At 34.8% G+C, this 25,789-nt stretch overlaps 4 protein-coding genes across 5 annotated transcripts; 3 read left to right on the forward strand and 1 right to left on the reverse strand.

Annotated features, from left to right (window-relative positions):
• Positions 1–1,704: 1,704 nt before the first annotated feature.
• On the forward strand, positions 1,705–10,598 carry LOC107014623 (DEAD-box ATP-dependent RNA helicase 20). Its single transcript, XM_015214612.2, has 10 exons — positions 1,705–1,890; positions 2,006–2,658; positions 2,739–2,918; positions 3,012–3,173; positions 3,258–3,412; positions 4,452–4,544; positions 7,647–7,732; positions 7,813–8,039; positions 9,828–10,061; positions 10,165–10,598. Exons 1-10 carry the CDS (start codon positions 1,829–1,831, stop codon positions 10,266–10,268), a joined length of 1,956 nt encoding a protein of 651 aa, XP_015070098.1. The 5' UTR covers positions 1,705–1,828; the 3' UTR covers positions 10,269–10,598.
• Positions 10,599–11,180: 582 nt separating this feature from the next.
• LOC107015124 (60S ribosomal protein L27a-3) lies at positions 11,181–11,956 on the forward strand. Its single transcript, XM_015215300.2, has one exon. The coding sequence runs from the start codon at positions 11,271–11,273 to the stop codon at positions 11,715–11,717; it is 447 nt and encodes a 148-aa protein (XP_015070786.1). The 5' UTR covers positions 11,181–11,270; the 3' UTR covers positions 11,718–11,956.
• Positions 11,957–17,015: 5,059 nt separating this feature from the next.
• Positions 17,016–19,840, forward strand: LOC107015051. Its single transcript, XM_015215212.2, has one exon. It carries the CDS (start codon positions 17,189–17,191, stop codon positions 18,989–18,991), a length of 1,803 nt encoding a protein of 600 aa, XP_015070698.1. The 5' UTR covers positions 17,016–17,188; the 3' UTR covers positions 18,992–19,840.
• A 1,351-nt stretch (positions 19,841–21,191) lies between these two features.
• On the reverse strand, positions 21,192–23,069 carry LOC107012859 (transcription factor MYB86-like). 2 transcript variants are annotated; one of them, XM_015212812.2, is made up of 4 exons: positions 22,552–23,069; positions 22,182–22,311; positions 21,808–22,094; positions 21,192–21,723 (listed from the first exon to the last, which is right to left on the reverse strand). In XM_015212812.2, exons 1-4 carry the CDS (start codon positions 22,682–22,684, stop codon positions 21,380–21,382), a joined length of 894 nt encoding a protein of 297 aa, XP_015068298.1. In that variant the 5' UTR covers positions 22,685–23,069; the 3' UTR covers positions 21,192–21,379. The 2 variants fall into 2 exon arrangements, with proteins under 2 accessions (XP_015068298.1, XP_015068297.1); XM_015212811.2 differs by having other exon boundaries at positions 21,192–22,094; positions 22,552–23,053.
• Between the last annotated feature and the right edge of the window lie 2,720 nt (positions 23,070–25,789).

A 25,789-nucleotide genomic window follows, 5' to 3' on the forward strand; every position in this document is an offset into this window, starting at 1 on the left:
CATTAAATAAGAGTTCCATTGTTATGTAACAACGAAATTTAACAATACAGTACAATACATTTTAAATAACAATCAAAACAAACATTGTAGGTATAGTAACAATACAATACAATACAATGGATAACAATGATCCAAACATAGTGTAACTCTATTGATAGTCCAAACCCAATATCAATCTGGCCCAATTAAGGGAAATTGGAGCGATCCAAACCCAATTTGTTTAACCTGAAAAATTGAATCGAAATATGCTAACCGAACGCAATGCTTACTGAATGAGCTGAGATGGAGAAGATACATCAACACCATCATTTTACATTTTATGTCTTTTTCTTTTTTTTGGGGGGGGGGGGTAGGGGGGTATATTGAGCCTTTTTATATGAATCCCAAATTTCTTAATAAAACAGGGATCTCAGCTTCAAAAAAAAAAAAAGATTTTAAAAAATGTTTGAAAGGAAAAAAAATGTATATTCGATTACTAAAATTACAAATATCTCTATATTTTATATAGTTCAAATAGGTTGACAATAGAATATTTAAGTATATAATAACACTAATATGATAGAATTTAGTTTTAACATTAATGTCTAAACTTCAAATTGATAGAAAATACACAGCTCGTATATAATAATATATGATTAGACTTTCTTGAATTTTCACCGTCTAATAAAAACGATGATAACTCCTTATTATTTTATCATGTTTGTAAAATCTATGACAAATGATTTTGTAATATTTTATCAAAACAACTTATTAATAAGAATAGATATTATTAAAAACAAATTTAAAAATAAAGGAAGAAAAGAAACTCTAGGTAGATGTCAAACTTTTGCATCCTTATTGCATATTTAGCTCCACGTAATTTTATATTTATTTTAAAAATTTCATGTTCACATTATCACATACATTGCTTATATGAAAAGGTGTTAAGTAATTTAATAAATACATGACAAATATATCATTTAAGATGGCAACAGTTAATGCTATAACTTTAATTTTTATATTCATATACATTATATACATAAAAAGATAATAAGTTCACTTCGATGCATATGTGTACTTTTGTGCATAATTGATGAGCATTTTGGTAATTGAATTTTTAACTTTGATTTCTCACTTTTAATATTGTATAAATAGTGTTTATATTTTGCTGAAAATACAACATGATTTTACTATTTAATATGTTATAAACTTAATTTATGCTAACTTTCACTCTAATATATGTCATTACCAAAAAAATAAAATATGTATTATTTATTTTGATCAAATAAACCTCAAGAATATTCAACTATGCTAATATAAAGTGTACTTTTCTTATAGATTGATTTCAAAAATTTACCTAACTTAAATATTTGTAATTTTTTTTTTCTATATTTCCTTCGTAACTTCACATTATCCCAATTTTAGGATATTTGTTTGTCTCCATCCAAATACATGACTTATAATTTTGATTATCAAATACAAACAGTATTAAAATTAAAAATGTTCTAAGAAAAAGTAGTGCAATTTGCAAATATGAAATATAATGATAAGCTTCTAAGTTTATGCTGTGTTTATTTGTTTATTATAATATAATAATAATACTACAAAAGCAAAAAAAGTAATATTAGGAGGATATGCTATTTAAAAAAAAATATTTACCGACTTCAATAGATAATTCAGAAAATATGTTGTAGTAAAATATTACATTTGCGAAAATGAAGAGAAATAAAAGATTTAACACATACCAAAGAGAGGAGGGAAACACGATACGATTGAAGGGGAAAATCCAGTTTTCTTTGCCTCCCTTTCAGCTTTCAAATCCGAAAAACCCTAATTCTCTCGTGCGACTATGAGCTACCCTAATTACGACTCCAGATACGGTGATTCAGGCTCCTATCGACAGCGACGAAGGTAAATGTTCTCTACAATTGTTGATTTTTACATACTAATATGTTTTCATTGATTACTCTCGGTTCGTAATATAGTTTAATGTTTCATTACTTGATCCTGTGTGTTTGAATTCTAGTGACCTAATGGGTCCGCAGCCTTCTATGTATCCACGGCCTATGCCTGGTGGAGGTGCCGCTAGCTATGGCCGTGGTGGGCCGCTTCCTTATGGAGGTCCTCAGGCAGGGGGTCCACCGCCTATCGATGGTGGTTCTAGAGGGGGTATGGGTGGATCTGGACGCGTTGGTGGTGGGTATCAACCTTTTGAAGGTGGGTTTTCAAGAGGGTCGGATATGGGCAGGTTTGGAGGTGGAGGAGTTGACAGAGTGGCTAATGGTGGTATGGGGGAACGGCCTGGGAGATTTGGTGCTGGGCCAAGCTACAGTGGAGGTAGGAGTGGTGGTGGTGGTGGGAGAGGAGGTAGGGGTTTTGATGGAGGCTACAGTGGCGGACGAGGAGGTGGAAGGTTTAGTTCAAATGGAGGACGTGGTAGTAGTGGCGGGAGAGGAGGTAGGCATGGGAGATCGCGAGATGATCTTGACAACCTTACTCTTCCAAAGCAAGACTTTGGAAATTTGGTACCTTTTGAGAAGAATTTTTATGTTGAAAATCATGCTGTGAGGGCAATGACGGATCAGGAGGTTGCTCATTATCGTGCACGGCGTGACATTACCATTGAAGGACAGGATGTCCCTAGGCCAATTCAGATGTTCCATGAGGCGAACTTTCCTGGTATTATTGCGCTAGAACTAAATGTATTGATTAATTTAGCTAAATCTGTTGAAATTTGTCTGATTGAATTGGTGTGATAGATTATTGCCTCGAGGTTATTTCAAGACTAGGATTTGTTGAGCCAACACCTATCCAATCACAAGGATGGCCAATGGCTCTAAAGGGCAGAGACTTAATTGGAATTGCTGAAACCGGTTCTGGAAAGACTTTGGCATATTTATTGCCTGCTTTGGTCCATGTCAGCGCACAGCCCCGGTTGGGTTAGTATAACTTTCCTTTTTTTTTAATTGCTTAGACAGACTGGCTGGTTTTTATGACTGCCTCCTTATTGAAATCTCTCCCCTGAAATCCAGCACAAGGTGATGGTCCAATTGTGCTGGTATTAGCACCTACAAGAGAATTAGCTGTTCAGATTCAAGAAGAAGCTGTGAAATTTGGATCACGTGCCAACATAAGAAGCACTTGCATATATGGTGGTGCCCCAAAAGGACCTCAAATCCGTGACCTTAGAAGAGGTATTCATTTTTCTTGTTCATTAACTTGTTAGTATTAATTCCCTTTTTGCCAAACTTGTTTTATAACATGAAATTTCATGTCAGGAGTTGAAATTGTGATAGCAACCCCCGGTCGGTTAATAGATATGCTGGAAGCTCAACATACAAACCTGAAGCGGGTGACATATCTTGTATTGGACGAGGCTGATCGAATGCTGGATATGGGGTTTGAGCCGCAAATAAGGAAACTAATTTCCCAGGCATGCACAATCTGTTTTTTTCTGTTATATTTTAATTGATGAGAATCCGTAATTTAGCTCAATAATCATTTTGTGTCCTCATCTGTGTTTATACTTCATCATGTTTGTTCACTGTAGTGACAACTATTGTATCTTTTGGGACCTGCTACAGTACAAATTTTCAACTTTCATTGTGTATCTTGCGAGCTACAGTTGGATGAGTGCATTGAGTGGAACTGTCTCTGACAGTTCAATATGAGTGTATTTTGTCCGACTCGGTTGGCAGAGGTTTAGCATTTTTCTGGGGTTGATATATTCCACAGTTTGTAAATTTTCTAGGACCATGAATAAAATGCGAGAGAAGGAAGTTATCTTGACTGATTTGCTTGCTTGGTTTTGCACCTTAAATGTGGAAATTTTGCTGATTTGCTTGATTTAGGGTGTTGAAATGTTTTAAAAGTTTAAAGGGGTAGTGAGATTCTGTTCTTTTGTTAAATGGGTTACGGAGACGCAACACTTTCATGAGACTTTTCTCTTCAAAGAGGTTTTAACAATATGTTTATCAATTCATTGTAGTTAAGGTATTTTGATGAGAGTAGTCAGCAGTTTACTTTGAACTTTGGTAAACAATGTCAGCTTTGACTTTTTGGATATTACCTTGTGATTGTGCTGGTCTCAAATGACTTCTGGTTCTTGTCATGTAAGTTAATGCATGACTTGACCATATACGTCACAGGCTTCACATTCTAAGCTTCTGCATTTTCTCTGGCTATGTTTGAAAGACGGATATTGCTTATGTGTTGTTTCTTCCCACTTTATTAGATTGGGCACTAATTTGGTTTTGTTGTGTCTCAAATCCTCTCAACTGTATATGCTTTTTGTTCAAAATAGGTCGAAATCTTTCTTAATTTCATACAGATACTCATGTTGTGTTACCATACATTTGTCTTGCTGGTATTCTGTTTCGTTGTGTGTGTCTTTGAATTATTACATCATACTGGAAATTCCTCTGAGAGAAGCTCAAAATCTGAGGTTCATTTTTTTTTAAATGATGATACAGATTAGACCAGATAGACAAACCTTGTATTGGAGTGCCACTTGGCCCAAGGAGGTTGAAGCGCTGTCTAGGCAGTTTCTACGTAATCCCTATAAGGTAAGTAGTGAAGCCATTTTAATGCTTAATTCTATCTTATGTCAACATATCAGTGCGTCACAAGTAGGGTGTCAAGTGGTGGGTTGGGCTGGAATTGGGAGGGTTAACATGGGCTGATCTAATAAATGGGCCAGTTAATAACCCATCCACATTTACTTGAGCTAAAATGTATTGGGCTGAAATAGGTTAAAAACTGGATCGGGTCATGACTTCTTTAATTTGACCCACTTATGTATAACTACTCATGTTGTCCCCTGGTTATAAGAGGACACAACTAGTCATGTTGTCCACTGACTCATTATGTTGTCCACTGGTTCTTGCCTCGTTTGATTTTTGCCTTTAAGAGTCTTACTTTTAATTCTATCATCCTTGAGACTATTAGTATACTTGCCTGTTCTTGTTTGTGTGTTAGTAGTATTTCTGGTGTGTTTTGTGATCACCGTGTTTAGTTTATATTTGCTTTAGTGGTTCGGGTAAACAATGGTAAGTTAGGGTCTTCTTCGTGTTCCGGGATGGGGGAGAGGGACAAATGAGGATCTTTCGACCCAATATGAACTCTTGTTGATGGATTTGGAGATCAAGGAGGAGCAGAGGAAGGTTGTGGATGACCATCCGAGGATTAAATGGAGTAGCTTGTCTATGGTTAGTGCATTAGAGATAAGGGAAGAAGTTGATGTCTACGAGGCTTGGGGGAGTACCGAGGATGCAGACAGTATGTGGGATGATACTGCAGCTGCATTAGGAAGACAACTAGTGAGGTGTTGGGTGTCTCAAGAAGCTGACCTAGTGGGCATCGAGTGTACTAATGGTGGAATGGGGAAGTTCAAGGGAAGGTGGAGGCAAAGAAGGGGGATTATGCGAAGTTGTTGAAGAGTAAAAATGAGGAGAAGCAGATGAATAGATAGAAGCATAAATTGGCTAGGAAGGAGGCTAAGTTAGCGGTTATGGTGGCAAAACAACAACTTTTGAGGTCTTATATGCAGAATTAATGGGCAAAGGTGGACTTTATCAAAAAATAAATTGATGGACAAAGGTGGGAATAAGAAGTTATACATGCTAAGCTAAAGCTAGAGAGAGAAGGGTTCAGGACCTTGACCAAGTGAAGTGTATTAAGGATGAGGATGGCAAAGTACGGGTGGATGAGGTACTTATCAGAAGGATATGGTAGATATACTTTCATACACTCTTGAAAGAAGGGAGGGACAAAAACAATGTGAGGGGGATTTGGAGCTCTTATGAAGGTGGCTCATTATGGCTATTGTAGGCGGATAAAGGTTAAAGAGGTTTAGGGTGTCATTTGCAGTGTATGTAGGGGTAGAATGGCTGATCCAGAGAAGATTCTGATGGATTTTTACAAGAGCACATATGGGGGCAGTATGGAGTGGCCAACTAAGTCGCTTGATGTTTCAAGATGACAAAGATGCCCGAAGCGTAATAATGAAGTATAATAGTTTCAGTGTACAAGAACAAGGGTGACATTCAGGATTGCAACAACTATAGGGGTAGTTGGTAAGTCATACTGTGAGGGCTTGGAAATGGTGTTGGGGTTGAGGTTTAGGAGGGGATCATGACTATTACTAAGAACCATTTCGGCCTCATTGTTTGAGGCTAAACCCCCATATCCAACATTTGGTCGGGCTAGTCCAATATGTGACACTCTTTTCAAGTTAGTATGTTGAGCTTCCAACATATCTTTGACTGACGGGGTTGCAATCACAATTTCAACTCCCGACATGAATTTTCATGTTTTAAAACCAGTTTGGCAAAAGGGATTTAATACTAACAAGTTAATGAACAAGGAAACCAAATACCTCTTCTAAGATCAGGGATTTGAGGTCCTTTTGGGGCATCAACATAAATGCAAGTACTACTTATGTTGGCAGGCGATCCAAATTTGAGAGCTTCTTCTTGAATCTGAACAACTAGTTCTCTTGTAGGTGTTAATACTAGCACGATTGGACCATCACCTTGTGCTGGATGTTTGTGGGGTTGGGGGGATTTGGGGGCGGGGGGAGGATAAAAAAGGAGGCAGTAATAAAAACAAATAGGAAAAGAATCTACCAGGAGGTATAATGAAAAATCAGCAACTAGTAGAAATAATTGTACTGATCCTGATCTGGGGTAATCTTGAAGAACGGAGGAGCCTCATGTTGGATTTGCGAGTACCCAGACATTCTTGAACAGATAATGGAACCTGATCTTGAAGGTCACAGAGAAGAGAGACTAGAATTAACCAGACCTAGTCTTTAGTGGTGGCTGTAATGATGCCGGCGGTTGGTGGGTTACAGCGAACGGTGAGAAGGAGAGAGACGATTTGTTAAAAGCTCCTGTTGCAGTTGGTCAGGATCTGGGTCAACATCGTTTGGGTTCAGCCGGCGAACCAGATCTAGGGTTTCGGTAGCAGCCAAAAAGGATGAAGGATTGGAAAATTGAGAAAGTAGAGCGGCAGGCCAAGAATAGGAATAAGTTTACCCGTCATGTTCGACGGAAATGCGAGGATTTTGCCGTAGATGGAGTCAGGGCAATATATTTGAGCTCAATCAATATTTAGCCCAGTTATAGAGGGATGAAGGAAAAATATATAAGAAGTGTATAGATACACATATATATGCTAAGTTTTACCATTTCTAGGCATATTCATATTAAATATTAACAAATGAAGAGATTTGTAAATTTATTGAAATCTTAAATATACAGAATTGCTCTTATTAATAAAATGGTTAAGGTGCCACTAAATAGTTGCCATAAGGTAAGACAATATTCTTTTTGGAACGTCTAAAAATGAACAAGTGCCACATAAATTGAAACTAAGGGAGTAATGAACTTCAGTATTTGTAAGTTTCTGCATTGATCTGAGCATTTGTAAATAGTGTAACAGATTCTCTAACTCATGATTACGGTAGCATAGTCAGTAATTCATATTTTAAAATGGGTTATGGTTAAACGTGTTAAAAGTTATAGCCCATTATTAAATTATCTTGTGCCCAACCCATAAAATTCTGGTTAGGTCACTAATTGGTTACATTTGACACCCCTAGTCACAATAAATCAGTGTTTTATATAGAGTGTTTGGAATAGGTTTAAATGTGCTTAACTTGTCAGGTCATCATTGGGTCTCCAGAATTGAAAGCAAATCAATCTATAAGGCAAGTCATTGAAGTTGTCACAGATTTAGAGAAATATAGCAGGTATGATCTAATAGCCACCAATATGTTACTCAATGGGTATCTGTACAAATTTATTGCTCATGGTTTTTTTGATTTCACAGGTTGATTGGGCTTTTGAAAGAAGTGATGGATGGAAGCCGAATTCTAATATTTGTGGAAACAAAAAAAGGATGTGATCAAGTCACCAGACAATTGAGAATGGATGGATGGCCAGCTTTATCTATCCATGGTGATAAAAGCCAGGATGAGAGGGATTGGGTCCTGGCTGATTTCAAAAGTGGAAGAAGTCCCATAATGATTGCCACTGATGTTGCTGCACGTGGTCTTGGTAGGACCAATCATGTTAAGGATTAGGATTTTTTTAGTCTGTCCATTTAGGTCTTTCACAGTAGAGCTAACGAGTCTCCGGCTGCTGTCAACTTTCCTGAGTAAATAATCTGTGGTTTGGGACGAAAGCTAGGGGCACGTTAACCACAATAACAGTGTTTTTGCACTATGAGCAGGAGAGGTTATAGGATTTATGGATTAGAACCATTAGTTGAGTTTCAATAGAACTTCAGCAGGAGCTTACGTAAACATGTCACACTTGGGTCCTTTCTTTAAAAGCCACCCATAAATTGCCACACTGAGAGTTTTAACTGCAATTTTATAGGGTTTTGGTTTCAGCTGGTGTTTGAGTTGTTTGAACACTTAACTGGAACCTCTCAAATTGTCCAAACATTGTATCAGTTAATTAATAGAGATAAGATTAAAGGCAGAAATTTATAGTGATCTCTTTGAAATGGTATTATGTGACCAGCTCTTGAGTAACCTCTAAAAAAGGATGTTTAAATAGGATGAAACCGCTCTTACAGTGAGCACTATGGTGATGTAATAATGATAATTCTTTTTTGGGTCTGTATTGGATCTTTGTCATAAGAAAACGAGAGGTCGGGCATCTAATTTTAAATGTGGGGATTACACCTTTTTAAGTTGGATATACTAGAAAATTAGAGTGCTGAAAGAATCAATTTTCAAGTTGGTGAATGCTGTAGCTTTTATATGGAGGTCGATCAGTTTCAGAAAACCCGAGATAAATCAAGAGTTGGTTACAAAAGGCTGCATGGTGAGTCCTATTCTCATTAGTGGACTTCGTTTCTGGAGCCTTGGAAATTTGTCATACAAATTGCAAATGATGTTTAATGTCTACTGGCATAGCATCACACCAAGAACTTGTAGCTTGTTCTTCTGGTTATCTTATCCTCACAATCTAGAGAGAAATGAAGTCGCATGACTTCTTTTTTAACAAGTAAAATTCCCTGTACTTTCTTTTATATCTATAGGCTAACTGGAATAGATGTTATTTATTTATTTAATTAATTGAAATATTCATCACCCCATGCTAAGAGCACACAAGAGAACTAAATATCTGGTTGTGTTTCTTTCCACATTAGAAAGTTGTTGGGTGGTTATGATACTGTAGGGGACCGAGTATTGCGCCACTCTGTCTAGCTGATTAGTGGAGCATTTGAACAATCAAGCTGAATGAGAATGGCCATTTGCTCTATTCAACATTTAGGAAGTAGGATGGTGGGTGTAAAGGGGATTGCGAACTGCCTTTGTGAAGAATAGTCATAAGAAGGAAACTGGCAACTGGTATAGAATGTGACATTTGAACTTCCAGCTGCTTATGTCAATGAAGGTGTTAAACTTCATTGTGCAATTAGTGGAAGATCATAGGAGATGCTCTTCCTCCATGTGGTTGGAAGAATACTTGTGTTTGTTATACTTTAGGAATTTTAAGCCTAGGGAGGTGACTTCTTCTCCAATAGGGGTGTGTCTCACGTCATCTTGTCTAAGTAAGGTCGAGGTTAACGTTGCCCATCCACAGTTATGGAGCTGGTTGTCCTGACAGTCCGGTAGACTCATGCAAGATTATTGTGTCACTGGAATTGATTTTGCAAGTTCTGGTGGAGCTGCTCCTTATCCCTGCCAGGTTAAGGTGGGCACATTTATGTGAGGATGTGTTATCTTACATAATGATCACTTGGATCTCAGTAGTGCAGGGATAAGGTTGCAAGTATCTACTCTTTCACCAGTTGGGTGTGACTCGTGTTCTTTTTTTCATTTGTTGCAGATGTTAAGGACATAAAGTGTGTTATCAACTATGATTTCCCTTCAAGTCTCGAGGATTATATTCATAGGATTGGCAGAACTGGACGTGCTGGCGCAACAGGGACTGCTTTTACATTTTTCACTCACGCAAATGCCAAGTTTACGAGAGAGCTTATCAAGATCCTGCAGCAGGCAGGACAAATTGTTCCCCCTCAACTTTCTGCATTAGCTAGGTCTAGTGGTCCTAGCACTGGAGGTTTGTGTTCAAATCCTCAACTTTTTATGTATCGTAAATCCCAAATTGTGATCATTATAAATATAAAGAATTGATTTATTTGGCTATTGCTTTCTTGCTGCAGGAAGCAATTTCAGGTCTAGAGGACGAGGTGGCTTTGGGAACCGGGGGGGACAGAGATCTGGGTCTAATGTAATTCCTATTGGCGGTTCAAGAAGGCCTTGGTAGTTACTGAGTCTAGTATAGGAAATGTATACTAGACATAATTTTGGGATTCTCTATGCTTTTTTGCTGCATATAGATTTTAGTTAAAACTAATCTCTTTCCTTTCTAGTCTTGGTCGAGTTGGTTCATTATATGGCCAGTTATTAGGAATTTGGATATGCAGATGGAGATAACATAGTTTGTGCAGGAATAGAATATTATACTGTCTGGTGCTATATTTTACCCTTCTGAATTTAAATTCATTGTGTTGTTTTGAGTAACTTTTACATTGAGCATCAGTATGGTGATGCATTCGACTGTAGTAAGTAGTAACCTATAAACTCGTGTTATTTAGCTGTTCAGTTGACGTCTACTTGGCCAAATATTGCAGGAAATCTCATATTGGTTAGTTTAAAGGTCATCTTTTTTATATTTCATTCTTAAAGGCCAAAACCCTATTGCAAAATCGTCAACTACTTCAAGCTGGAGATTAACCAAATTAACATAAATGGAACACCTGGTGGGAATGTCATTAAACTTCTGTTCTGTGAGCGTAACAGCTGTATTATTTATTTCGTTCATTTTTAATTGTCCAGATCGATAAATATATCACTTTATATTTATTTTATCCTTATTACTATATACTATTTGTTTACAACGTTCAGATGAAGTGCTTATTCACAAAAAAACATTAGCGAATTAGTTGGGACACATGAATTAGTATAATAGTTTGTATATAATTCATGTAAGTTTATTAATGTTTGGCCAATAAGTGTAAATTTGGTCAAATTTTCATAAGGAAGACCAGAAATTCTGGAAAGACGCAAAGTTATAATTTTTTTTCTTTTATATCTATAAATGGATGCGAAAGCCCAATTTAGTTAACAGCTAACGGGAGGCCCAAGCCCAAAAAGCTTTTCCATCTATATATATGTGAAACCCTAATTTCTCCTCACTCCTCTAGGGTTTTTCACCTAGTTCCCCCATTCCCCTCTCCCCTCGTCCTCTTTTGCAGCCGACGGAGAAATGACGACCCGTTTCAAGAAGAACAGGAAGAAGAGAGGTCACGTCAGTGCCGGACATGGACGTATCGGTAAGCACAGGAAGCATCCAGGAGGTCGTGGTAATGCTGGAGGTATGCACCATCACCGTATCCTTTTCGACAAGTACCATCCTGGTTACTTCGGAAAGGTAGGTATGCGTTACTTTCACAAACTCCGCAACAAGTTCTATTGCCCTACCGTCAACATCGACAAGCTCTGGTCACTTGTACCTCAAGAGGTGAAGGACAAGGCTGCTGCTACCAAGGGCAGTGCTCCCGTGATCGATGTTACCCAGTATGGTTACTTCAAGGTATTGGGTAAGGGTGTTTTGCCGGAAAACCAGGCCGTGGTGGTGAAGGCTAAGCTTATTTCAAAGAATGCTGAGAAGAAGATTAAGGAGCGTGGTGGTGCCGTTGTGCTCACTGCTTAGGTTTGCTTTTCTTCGTAGTTTTTTCTTTTTTCATATTGCCGATCTCAACTTGTTTGGGATTAAGGCTTAGTTATCTTCAATTTTGTTTTTTATTATTAAGGGATGTCTAAACTTGAGTATCACTGTCGTTTTTACTCTGAAATACATTCGGATTCTGATATTCTCTGTGCGTTTTGCTTGTTCGATTGAATGCTATCTTCCCTTGTGAGCATATACTTTGGCACATAATGCCCTATTTATTCGTTAATGTTAATGTCATTGTGTTGTTTTGTGCGTTTTGCGATGTAGTTTTGATCATTCCGAAGCAAACATTGATTTGCTTTGTGTGATTTACTACTGTCTTTACATGTTCGTTGTGTTCTTTTGGATGCGGTGTCTATTTTAAACTGGCTATATCATTTTTTCTAAAAGTGTGTTAGTTTTAGCAATTTGTGTATCAGTTTTTAATGGAGAAGTGTGGAACTTGAATTCGTTTTTCTAGTGCAAGGTTATCTTGGGTTATGATTTTGATCACTAAGTTTGGAAAAGGGTGCTTCCTAGTAAATGGTCAGTTAGGATTTGAGTCAAATTCTCATTGTTGGTTTAAACTTTGAACTGTTTTCAATCGGTTACTGCACCACCATCACCAGACATACCTTCTATCTTTGCAGGTTACAACCCTTAGTCTATAATGGGTTGTTTGGTATAGGGGAAGTATAGACTGTGTGATCCCATTGATAGGGATACTCGTGCGGGTAGTTATTCCACATTATATATGAGATAATCTCTCATCACTACAGTGTAAATAGTAGAATATAATCCTGGTCTATACCTCTTAGCAAACACATATTATTATCCTCAATTATAATCCTCTATCCCTCTTGTGGAACCCCTCCTAACTGTGTGTTATCGCAAGTCTTTGCTTTGAATTTCCAGTTGGATTTACTGTCAACACTTGTACAATTTCTGCTGTGATTTATTTTTAGTTATGGGATGATTATGTTAGAGTGAGTAATGAATGACCTTGGGGATTAAAATAGTGCGCATCACTCCAGATCCTAGTGTCTACGTTTTGTTCTTTGAAAGCAGCAGCATTTTTAATAAGATATAAACGAGGATATGGTGAGTTGGGGTGCATTGCATTCTCGCTCAATCTTATGGGGTGCTTGCCTTTTTTGTGTTCTTCCATTATGGGGTGCTTGCCTTTTTTGTGTTCTTCCATCACCCTTCATGTGGAAAAAGGGGCAACGGGAATGTAGTCTGTCTCTCTGTTTCATGCCTTTAAAGGTCTCGTTCTGGAGTCATATCTGCAATTTTGTTTAGAAGTTTCCCGTTGTATAAATTGCACAAAGAATTGCATCATGTAAGATAATGAAATCTGCTGGCTGATTGAACTTTAGGCTCTTAGAATATTACGAATTCACTATTTTGAAGCACTACATTAGGGCTTATCCAGCGATTTCAACTATCATGTGGTGTATAGGAAATACGGGTTATAATTTCAATAGAAACAATGTGAAGATGTGTTGCAATGTGAAGTAGGACCTTGTAAAAGGGTGATTTTCTGCCATGACAATGTATGAGGGGTCCTAAGTATGGTGTGCTTGTGCTGCGATTATTTGAAAAAAAAAGTCAGTTGAATCATCAAGTGGATAAAAAGGTAAGAGTCTCTGTAGTTTAATTTGGGCCACTCTATTGTATTTAGAAACCCAGTACTTAAATTGAGTAAAAAGAAGGATGTTAGCTCCTGAAATTGGGCCAGTCTGTGGTCTTGAGGCCCAGTGGGTTACCTAATCAAAATCTGATTATTGGTGAGAAAGAATAACAAGACGCCATGTATAGGAAAAAGTGACATTATTCTGAGTTCTGTTCACAGCTGCTAAAGTTAGTCCTACGATGAGGAATTCCAAATGAATTATGAAATAAATACCCAAACATTCTCCTTTTATACCACATTTCATATCTGTTGGTTAGCACCCAACATACCAAATCTTAACAATAAATGGTTCTTCTTGAAACAATGCTGGATACAGTATTAGGGAATTCTCTGTTCAAATACACCATATCCAACATTCATAAATACCACACATTGAACACCTATAGAGAGACAGGTAAATTTAGCAGGTTAACTTTATCGATGCATCTATATGAAACATTCATATATCTGCATTTGTGATACGCCGTGAACATTTTTACAGGTCAAGACCTCTCTACTAGTAATATTGACATTTTAACTAATTCGTTTACGGTCAACGTGTCCAGCTAACCCAATTTCTTAGTTATGGAATTGACGAAAACTCCATGGTTTTTGACTTTTCGTTGCCATAGTGAATGTGATGTTTTAATAGAAAGAATAAATCAAGTTGGTACATAATATATATATATATATATGTATATATATAAGTGGAAAGCCCTTTAGCTTAAAATTGAATTACCAATTTATCCTTGAACATTATTATATGAAAAAAAAGCATAATATTTTAATTATCAGAAAAATAAATTCACATTTCAATTACAATAATTAGGATGATTGAAAAAACATTGCGTGAAACTTACATTTGAATCACCATGAATAGGGTAAGTGAAAAGCCAACTTAAAGTAATAAATCTTTTTGAAGTAATAGAATAGTTAAGCATCTAAGTGAATGATGGCTTTTTTCATGTTTTTTTTGAAGTAACAGAATAGTTAAACATCTAAGTGAATGATGACTTTTCTCATGTTCTTTTTGAAGTAATAGAATAGTTAAACATCTAAGTGAATGATGGCTTTTTTCAGGTTTTTTTTGAAGTAATAGCATTGTTAAGCATCCAAGTAAGAAACTATATTTCATCTTCGAGTACTTGAAACATTTCAAAAGGCATGGAAGACTGAAGACTCTTTCATCCACTGCCCTTCAATTTACTTTGTTTGTGTTTGATAAGTTGTCTCTTAAGGACATGAAAACTTATTGTTGATCTATAATAGGTTGATCCTCATATTTCTTTATATGTTTAAAATGTCATTAATTTGTTTATAGTAAAAAAATAAATTTTATTTACTAGAGATTTTGGGATTTTACTTGACATTGAGGATTAATTTGTTCTTTTTTGAAACAGGAAGGTCTCATACTTCTAATACTATTTCTTTATTGTTTTCTTCTAACACTGTTTTCCCCTCTTTATTATAGAACATGCCTCTTTTTAGATTAATTTATGATCCAATTTGCAGTGTTCTTGAAACTCAAGGTAAATAGATTGATTCGAGGATTTATATAATGCATTTTCAATCATGATATTCCCCTGTACCTTTTCTCTATTAATCTTTATTTGTTCATTTCCCTCTTTTTACTTTATTTTTTCTTATTTTGTTTTTCATTTTTGGAAAGGTGAAATTCCAACAATATATTTGATACATGTAACAATAAAATAGATTTTATTTTTAAAAATCACACATAGTATTTTTCGAAGCTATAAAATTTTTATGCAATATTTTCTCTCTTATTTTCACATATAGGTTTTTAGATTTTATAATTCATCATTTCTCTTATAAGTCTCTTTCCTTCTCCCATTTAATTTTTGGGGGATTCTTTTTTTTCATGTTAATTATTCATAAAGATGAAGATTTTAGTTAGAGAACACATTTTAATCTTCCTATGTCTTAGATATTTTATTCCAAACCTTTATTATTTTCTCTTGAGTTTGAATTTGTAGTTTTTTTCCTTCAGATTATACATACTCATCACAAACATGTGTATAATGTTATTATTGGTTCGTCTTTTTTTTATTATTTTATTAATTTATTTTCTGTTTATTAAAAATTAAATTTGAAATAAAAAAGAGACTATTATTTTTACTATTATTTTATACGAATACAATAAAATATACTTATACGTAGTCCTGTGGACTTATCACAAGTAATTGCATTCTCAAGGCTATCTTATCGTATTAACATTAAACTTCGATGTTTTCGTGATTTAGAAGAATAAGTCATTTGTTTGCTACATATTTTAGGATCTTTATTGTAATACGTCGAATATGTAGATTTATATTTCTAATAAATTTATCTCGTACCTTTGTTATTTCATTAAAGACATTTTATACATTTATTATTATTTTTCAATCAGGAATTCATCGACATATTCATATCCTTAGAGATTATATTCGATTAATTAGTTTCACATATTTCTTGTTTGATACCAAATGCACCATTCTATTTTATGATTTCTTTAATGAATAAAAAAATTAGAAAATATAATATTGTTAATTTCAATATTTTCTATCTTATTACTCATTTTTTAATAAATAAACAAATTATAATAATAGTAAGAAGAAACAAACGTGCAACGCACGTGATTAGAAACCAGTACTTACAAAAGTTCGTTGATATTACTCCATGATTTCAATGTAGGTTCATATAATAAAAAGGTTCCCCAGCAGTCAGAAGCTTCAGGTCTGGGCATTTGACAAAATGTGCACAATTTTGTACCTTTCTCATGGAATTTTGCCAGGAAAGTTACCTTTTGACTCTTAAAAATTAAAATTAGAAGTTTCAACATCTTGAGCTCTAGTATTATTATGTTATAGAATTTGAGTAACCACTGAAAAATTGAATTAAAAAACATATCCTTTTTTCAATTTGTAGAAACAAAAAAGGCAAACAAATTTATAAAGAACTACAGAATCAAATCTCTTTTAAGATCATAGTTAAATTAAGTACACCTTCATGAATAGTTAGGGGAAGAGTCCTTTTTCTGACGCGTTTTGTCCTTTTTTTTTTCCTGAAGTAAACTAGACGGAACTTATTAAAATTCATATCATATTTGTATTTTTTTATTTTATATTTTGAATTAGAGAGGAAAAAGTTCAAGCTCAATGTTTTGTCATGTGAATACGACTACACAAGTGGCATCACGGGTTCAGTTATCAATTCCCAATTTGCCACGGCTCCTCTAATTACAGACAAAGTATTAGAAAACGTAACGTTTATCAAAATACATAATAGGACGTTTTTATTTATAATACTAGCATTCTAAAAACATATTTGATTTTTGAAATTACATCTTATACAAATATTAAGTCTAAGAATATTCATAATACAAAAATCAGATAAAATTATTAAAATATTTAATCAATCACTCGAGCAAGTCTCACTTATAATTTCGCAATGCTTTCTTCAAGCTCTTTTGACTCATTCTTCGCTCTGTCACAAATTGGTCATCACTTCATTACCACACGAATTTGCTCTAAAAAATAACATATGATAATAGCCATTGACTCATGTGGAATTATGATTCATCCAACTGTTTAATATTAGACTAGTTTTATGTTAGTACTACCAAATCAATTAAATAAATGTTGTAATTAAAGTGTTTTTAAAGAATACAAGTAGCATTATTTTTCTTTTAAGTAAAAGGAAGTTATGTCAGCTTGTCTTAAACAATATATATTAAAAAATTGCTGCTATTACATTCTCTTCCCCAAATTTTGCACAGTTGAACACCTTTACCAAATTAATGGCGGAAGAAGAGAAATCAGTGCAAGAAGAGCTTTCACTTCCGATTCTACTAGCTGACAGAGTAATCAAATCTGCTCAAGAAGCCGAATCCTCTAAAGTAGAATGCGCCGAGCTCGCACGCCACGCTACTCAGCTGACCCAGTTTCTCCGATCAACGGTTCGGCTCACCAGTTCTTCACAATCCCAGTCACTTTACGACCGGCCTATCCGCCGGATAACTTCTGAAGTCACAAAAACTCTTGAACGGGCACTTACCCTTGTACGCAAGTGCCGTCACAAGCCTAATCTACTCCGTCATGTCCTTGCGATTACTTCCACCACTGATTTCCGGAAAGTTTCTATTCTTCTAGAAAATTCCATCGCCGATGTGACGTGGCTGTTATCTATCTTCGACCCGGAAGCTGGCCCGACACTTTCCCTTCCTCCTATTGCTAGTAACGACCCGATTATGGCTTGGGTTTGGTCTTATATTGCTACTATTCAAATGGGTAGTCTTCAGCACCGAATTGATGCTGCTCTGGCATTAGCTACCTTAGCTAATGATAACGACCGGAACAAGAAAATGATTGTGGAAGAGAACGGAATTCCGCCTTTATTGAAGTTATTGAAGGAGAGCAGCTCAGCAGAAGCACAAATTGCTGCGGCTACTGCTTTGTACAACTTGGCTGATGATGAGGAAAGAGTGAGGGCAATAGCAAATGATCTTGGTGTTCAAATTATTGTCAAGGTGCTTGCGGAATCGCCCATGAGAGTTCAAATTCATGTGGCTAATTTGGTCTCGAGGATGGCTGATTTGGACTTGTATGCCCAGGAAGAATTTGGGAGGGAGAATATAACGAGGCCATTGGTGATTCATCTAGGAATGGATGTAGTTCTGGATGAACCCAAAGACGCTCCGCCCCGTAAGACTCCTAGTTTGCATTCTTTAGTTCAAATAAATAAAGAGATGGCCAGGAATAATTATAGTGTACATTCTAATTCTATGGATGGGAGTAGTAGGGGCGGGCATTACGGTAATAAGAAGGAGAAAGATAGGGAATTGGAGCCTCCTGAGGTGAAAGCTAAGCTTAAGGTAAGTTGCGCGATGGCCTTGTGGAAATTGGCTAAAGGTAGTTTGATGAATAGCAGGAAGATCACTGAGACTAAAGCTTTGCTTTGTCTGGCAAAGATTATTGAGAAGGAGAAGGGGGAATTGCAGATTAATTGTCTGATGACAGTGATGGAATTGGCTGCAGTGGCAGAGTCTAATGCTGAACTTAGACGAGTGGCGTTCAAGCCTACTTCACCTGCTGGAAAAGCGGTTATTGATCAGCTATTGAGGGTGATAAATGAGGAAACTGATGCTCCATTGGTGATTCCGGCTATTAAGGCAATTGGGTCGTTGGCTAGGACATTTCCTGCAAAGGACACGAGAATCGTGAAGCACTTAGTTGGTAAACTTGGGCATAGAAATACTGATGTTGCTGTGGAAGCATGTATTGCTTTGGAGAAATTTGCATGTCCGGAAAATTTTAACTGTGTGGAGCACTCGAAGGCAATTGTTGAATTTGATGGAGTGCCAAAGCTGATGAATTTGCTGAGGTATGACCGAGGGCAAGTGCACGAGCTTCAACTGCTCTGCTACCTTGCTTTGCACGTTGGTAATAGTAAGGCCCTTGAGCAAGCAAAAGCCCTGAGCATCCTTGAGGGTGCTGCTCGTCATGTAATTGCTCAGCGTCCTGATTTAAGGGAGTTGTTTGCCAAGGCGATCCACCATCTTACTCTTTATCAAATTGGAGGTCATATGCATAGACAAGCTTAATGCTTCATTGTTCGGATTTCTATCCAATCAGAATGGCCTTAGCACTTCATGCTTCTGAAATAATCAGGTTTGAAGCACTGTCCTGACAAAGTCTTACATTGTATTCCTGTTGAATTTTCAGCTTCAAATCTTCTTCTCTGAAACTGTTGTGGAAGCTACATTTTAGGTACGGGTTCAGATGAATCTAGTAGCTTTTGCTTGGACTGTATTTGTATCAGTAAATTGATAAAATATGTATAAATATTTAGTTGAGAATCCAGTAACCAAAATAAGTTATGGGCTCGGTGGCAAGTTCAAAACCCATAAACTTCAAATTCTGGCTCCGTCTTTGTGTGCATTAATTGTGCATATTAGAGTCTGTTAAACCTAGTAACTAGGTTAACTGACTGATTATGCTATTAACCAAAATCTTGGTTCGTGCTGCTCCCATACCAATGTTAGTCACTCTGCCACACCTATGTGATGGAGATGCATCATGCCAACTACTATATACATTTCATTATATGTAGCATCCAGGGAATGCAAACTGATTTCAAAAACAGAGCGAGTCTTCTGTAAAGCATCTAATGGAGTTCCCTCCTATGGATACTTAAGGAGGCTTAATATCGTCATTCTGTTGCTTATCTCATTATTTCCAGGCCAAATATATCATAAAATGATGTTCGTTGGTTGTTGGCCATAAGCTTTCTTCTCACTTGTCTTATTAGTGTTTGGTAAGCAAGTTTAAGATGATGTAACAAAGGACAATTCCATTGTAAGCCTTACAACATTTAGATTGAACATTCAGCAGCTTGATTTAGTACGTGTATAAATCAACATTGTTTCTCTGAAAGTTATTTTTCCTTGCTACTCTTCTGCTTGACCTTTTGCATATCCTTGGAAGATGCATAGTGCTTTTATTGGTTGGCTTGGGAGTTGGGGGTATTGCAGTTCTCCAGTTTACATTTAGTCGGGAAATGACGAACTCCTGCTGAAAACTTAATAATATGATAACAATTGTAGCTTAAATAAAAGAAAACGGTTGACAATCAATATCGTAAATGTATAATTTAAACTTCATCTGTCTAGCTTGTTGTGAATCATTCTTTGGAAAACAAATGGTGTAAAGATAGATCTTCTCCTTTAGTTGCATTGTTGCAGAGAGAACGTTGCTTCAATTCTATGTCAAATTGGCATATTTGTGGGAGAAGTACAAGCTATTTAATGTTTTTCTTATGTTTTATTTCTTCTAAGAGAAGATTGAATATGTTATAAACCCTATCCCTATCAACTTTGGTCAACTACTATTGGAAGCCCGAAATAGTTTTAAGTTCTACTCACAGTCCGTGTAAATAATTTTTACTCTAGCAGGTCATCAATATGATATCCTATATGTTGAAATCTTGAAAATAGCATAGGTTACCTGTTACAACAAGTAAAGATGATATGATGGTATAAAAATTGTTTACCCTGACGGTGTATTATTACTTTGAAATTGATCAATGTATAATTCGTGTACTTCACTATTTCATTTCTGGTTCAGCTATTGTTCTTTTATTGGCAGGCTATTTTGAACACTTCTATAGTGAACTCTATGCAATAATCTTTTTAAAAGATCGTTTTGCTCGTGTCTAATAATACTTAATTAACTGTTGCTATTACCTTAAACTAAAAGGGCCAGTGTTTCCCCCCTGTTATTTAAACTATCTTTAATTAGCAGCCAGCTGCATCCTCCTCAGCTTCTTCTCTTCCTTCTCCTCCTCCATGTTGTCACAACCGCAATGTAACAGTGACGGAGATTCGTAAACGTTCCCCTTTTTTTATTTCTTGTTTTATATCCTACAATTGTGGGTACGAAGAAGATAGGGTGTACAAAGATTTTATCTTACCTTTGTGGGGTAGAGGTTGTTTCTGATAGACCTTTGACTCAAGAATAAGGTTTTCGAAGCAGGTTTGCAACAAATAATAATATGGCAGCTACAGAGTGAGAGATGAAGCAAGTAGTAAAAGACTACGAAATTACTAAATACCAGTACTGTGAAACGGAGAGGACGAGGCTAGCTAGCCCCCTCTCTTCTCAGTCCTTTAAGCCAAAGTAAATACTATTAACTTCAAACACATATTTTTTTCAACTACAGTTCCACATGTCTTAAAGAATGGACTCTGAATTCGAATTGTACTAATAAGGACACTACTTGGAATTTGAAAGTAGAGAACAGGATTGAAGCAATAATGTCCACACAAAACTAGACCCTAAAACATTAAAAAAAGAGAGCCCAGTGTATGTTTATAACACCTTTGTATATTTATTATGTACATAGAAAAGAAGAAAACAGGAAACCAAGAATTGGAAAAAAAAACAATAAACAAATCGAATTTACAGTTTAAATTTGCTTGAAAACATGTAGATTAGCCCCACTTAAATTCTTCAGTTAAGGAACTCAATGGATAATTACTCATGAAATCTCCAGAAGTAGTGTTACCATATAACTGATCTCTTTCTTGGCTTGGACTTGACTTTGATTCTTCATTCTTGATTCCAATATAAGGATACTGAAACAGAGATTCCATTTTGTTCTCAACATCCCATGATAAGGCTTCACTGTTTTCCGACATCCCGTTTATCTGAATCCCAGCAGTGTTTTGATTGCTACACATATTTGAACTGTTACTTGAACTCATTCTTGAAGTTGAACTGCTGCCAAAATCAGTTTCTGTCATCTGTCCATGTTCTAATTTTGTTACACTTGATCCTGAGCAAAACACATAATTTTGATTGTTCTCGAATTCGCCCTGATGATCATGGTATTGAGCTAATACTTCTGAATTATACTCACGCGGATTCGTATTGGATTGGAAATCATGAACAAACAGAAGATCAAAGACTTGTTTGCTGTCTGTAAATTGTCCATTGCCCATTTCATTAAGATGTGGTGGTATCTGCAACATTGAGGTTTTATTTGTACAATTTTCTTCATCTTTGATTATTTGATTCTCCTTTAGTGGCTTGTGGGTATTTGGATCAATCCCCTGCTTCATTAGCTTCTTCTTCAAACTCGAATTCCAGAAATTCTTTATCTCGTTATCCGTTCTCCCAGGTAATTGTGCAGCAATTTGTGCCCATCTACCAAATAAATAAAATTATTAGTTAACTACTTAAAACAACCAAATCAGAATTACTAATGAAGTTCTGTTTTGTACTATAAAGTACCTGTTTCCAAGAACTTGATGAAGACTAATTATCTTATCTTCTTCATCTTGTGAGAACATTCCTCTTTTAAGATCAGGCCTCAAGTAATTTATCCATCTCAATCTGCAACTTTTCCCACATCTTTGCAGCCCTGCAACATTTCACACCATCAGTAAAAAAAAAAAAGTACTAATAGCCCTAGGCCGGCCGACTTTGGACGGAGTCAGAATTTTAACTTTATGAATTTTGAATTGTAAAACAACTACTTTTCAAGTATTAATAATAATAGGATTCTAAAGTTTTTTGATACTTATACATATTTAATGAGTTTCTTTAACACCTATACACTGTTCGAGCAAAAGCTACTGGGTAAAAACATTATATAAATTACCTGCTAATTTAGGGACTGAACTCCATGAGCCAATACCAAAATTGGTGATATAATTGCTTAATTTTTCATCTTCTTCAGGTGACCACAATCCTTTCCTTAGCTTCTGCTTCACACTACAAGAATGGCGCCCCATTAATTTCTGCTCCAAAAGCTTTCAACAGGGACTCTGTGTGAGTGTGTGTCTTATAAGCTTAGATGATATAATTTACTTTATAAAATTGGGATATTATAAAGTCATCAATATGAATTCTAGAGATGAATGAAAATATGTAAAAGATAATAATTTCAAGAATTCTTGAGAAAAATCATACTTAGACCTCAAGCTAAGAGAGAGGAGAGAGAGAGAAAAAGAAAGAATTAGAAGATAGGTGAAGCAAATCAAGTGGTTTTTAAGCAAATTTGGTGCTGCTTTTGAATCGGACTTGATTGAATGTTAAGTTATCGCTTCTATATTCTAAAAAAAATGCAGATTAATGAAATTCTTAGATAAATTATTTATATATATTTGGTGGTTGTTAAGAGTAAGAAGACGATTACGTGTAGTTTAATAATCGCAATTATACTGTATGATTGAGTTTATGGAGTGTTACTCATTAGCATAATGCTAATCATTTTTTCTTGACAGACAATCGTACAGACAGATGTTGAATATTAATAGGTGGCTAATGGGACCCTTTCATTTCATTTTTTTTTGTTTTATTAATAACCACGAGTTTAATTTTGTAATTAGCTAGTATAAGCCTATATCTAATCTTGTTACCTCAAATTAAGCACCATTGTCATCAGAAATTAATTGAACTCTTCTTTTTTTTTTCTGGTTTTGTTTGTTACTCGTCATTGTCTTAAAAAAAAAAGAGAACAGTTTATATTTACCATTATGTCAAAACAACTAAACAAATTTAAACATTTCAAACGGTATATTTTTGTTTAGTATATCCAATTAAAATTAAAAAAAAAATCAAAACAATCAAATTAATTCAATTCTTCGATTTTGATTTTTTTTTGGAAATCGAAACGAATCGAATTGAATAAATTATTGTTATATGTAAGATTGATAACGGTAAATTATCCATAATAATAGGACCATTTTTTCGATATCTATAAAAGATACGTAGTACTACTTTGTAAAAAAGAAAAAAGAAAAAAAAAGCAAGTGAACTTGTGAGAAGTTTTCTTTGGCATTTTATTTATTTATATATTTTGGGTGAAATTGTATTGTAAAAGAAATAATTTAATAGTTCGACCGACACAAAGATTTGAGGAAAGTATGGGGTCCAATATAAAATTTGACTTTTAAGAAAACACTCATAAATGTCACATTTTCTTGGTGTATAAAAAAGTCTGTGAAAATTACGTACCATCAATTTATTTGGAAATGTTCCAATCGTGTTGCTTTTGCATGCTATGTCATTCTCCACCCTATTATTTTCAAACATACGTCGTATTGGTGGTCGAGTTATATGTATTTTTTTCATTCTTAATAAAAAATTTTGATTGGAGTCTTAACTATGATGTATTTTTAATAAGGAACAACTTATTATTAATATGAAATTGTGCGACATAAATTCAGATTAATCGAACCTCAAAATAGGAAAATAGGAAAGTAAAATAAAAAATGAAAACTTTGAAATACGCAGTATTTATATACGTATACCTCAAGAAATTAAATTGTCATTTTCGAAAGATTTTTCTATATTTTAATGAGACATTAATACGCAAGTGGTATTATACATAATTTCTTTGCATGTCCAAAATTGTCAATTACTTATTTTTTGAAACATTGAAACATAAATTGCTTTCACGTCCAACTGTCAACTGTGTACATTTTATGGAACAGCTTCACTAAAATTATACGTCAAAATAGTTTCTAACATTATTGTTGTGGCCCTGCCTTTGAAAGTAAATACTACTTTCTTTCGTTGGGTTCGTAGATAAAGATCGAACTATTTCATTTTAAATCGCAAATTTGAGGTTCAAACTTTAATACGAAGAAAATTCTGCTGACAACACCATTTCAGAATGAGTAATATAGTGTACGACTCAAATTTAATCGAAGTTTAATATGAACTCTAAACACGATACTATTCTTATTATGTATTTTTTTATTTACATACTTTAAAAATATTAATAGACTACTTTACCTATTTTACCCTTTTAAGATATTTCACCATGTTTTCTCGATCTCCTCACTACTTATTTACTATTATATGTAAGCTCCATCAATGACGTACTTGCTCTTAAATGTTGTAATTGACATAAAGGGTAAATGGAACAAATTAAAGTTACAATTTGATTTATAAAAATGAAAAAAATCTATAACAACATTTTAAAGGAGAATTATTAATATTTTGAGACGAAGAGAATGTGATCGTATAAAATTACGATACATAGGAAGTCTATTCATATTATCTTAGCGAAATACTTATGCGTCTAGATCCACTTACAGTATTAAATCAAATATTAATAGTCATTTTTTAATCCATATTAATTGCAATGCATACATTCAATTTCATGAAAATTGTATTATTGTTGAGTCCTTGTGTTATTTTAGTTCAGACCTGGCATATAATAAAATTTTAATTAATTAATATTTATCAATTAATTATATTTATTTCAGACAAAAGTATATCATTCTGTATGTTTCGTTTCGGTGTACTGAATGTGGTTTCTCCCATGACCTTTGAATTATCTGACAAATAAGAAATGAACATGTTTTTTTTTTTACATCAAAGAAAAGAGAAAAATTTATTAGGTATAAAATAGAAAAAGAAAACATGTTTACTTTATCTAAAGATAGAAAAGATCATAAATTTTGCCTTATCATCGCTAGCTCGACTTTGACTTTGAATGAAGTAACAAGCACCATTTTTTTCTAAAAGACAAATTAATTTTTTTATTTTAAGGAACCTTTTTTTTTTCACACAATTTTTGGTTATACATATCGCAAATTAGGATCGTTTATGATTATGATTAAAATTTAGTTAATCTTTATATTTACCTTGCATAATATAGTCACATTTTCTCTCGATTGAATCACTTTGTTCTTGTAATAATAACTCTAGTATTGCTTAATTTCTTAATTGAATTCACATTAATTTTTCTGTAGGTTATTTATGTATTAATATGTGTCAGTGTCTACCGAGACACGTATATCCTCAAAAATTTATTACTTTAAAAAAAATTGAAACCAAACCAACAATTATATTTTTCGTTTGATTTAGTTTGATTTTAAAAATTT

The sequence above is a fragment of the Solanum pennellii genome, chromosome 3, assembly GCF_001406875.1.
Source record: "Solanum pennellii chromosome 3, SPENNV200".
Taxonomy (NCBI): Eukaryota; Viridiplantae; Streptophyta; class Magnoliopsida; order Solanales; family Solanaceae; genus Solanum; species Solanum pennellii.

Bases quoted from the DNA above. Each gene is read 5' to 3' on its own strand.
- LOC107014623 (XM_015214612.2), top strand. From the start codon at position 1,829: ATGAGCTACCCTAATTACGACTCCAGATACGGTGATTCAGGCTCCTAT. The intron at 1,891-2,005 runs GTAAATGTTCTC...TTTGAATTCTAG, and splicing joins TCCTATCGACAGCGACGAAG to TGACCTAATGGGTCCGCAGC. The intron at 2,659-2,738 runs GTATTATTGCGC...TTGGTGTGATAG, and splicing joins CCATGAGGCGAACTTTCCTG to ATTATTGCCTCGAGGTTATT.
- LOC107015124 (XM_015215300.2), top strand. From the start codon at position 11,271: ATGACGACCCGTTTCAAGAAGAACAGGAAGAAGAGAGGTCACGTCAGT.
- LOC107015051 (XM_015215212.2), top strand. From the start codon at position 17,189: ATGGCGGAAGAAGAGAAATCAGTGCAAGAAGAGCTTTCACTTCCGATT.
- LOC107012859 (XM_015212811.2), bottom strand. From the start codon at position 22,684: ATGGGGCGCCATTCTTGTAGTGTGAAGCAGAAGCTAAGGAAAGGATTG. The intron at 22,312-22,551 runs GTAATTTATATA...GAAATGTTGCAG, and splicing joins TTCAGTCCCTAAATTAGCAG to GGCTGCAAAGATGTGGGAAA. The intron at 22,095-22,181 runs GTACTTTATAGT...TTTATTTGGTAG, and splicing joins CATCAAGTTCTTGGAAACAG to ATGGGCACAAATTGCTGCAC.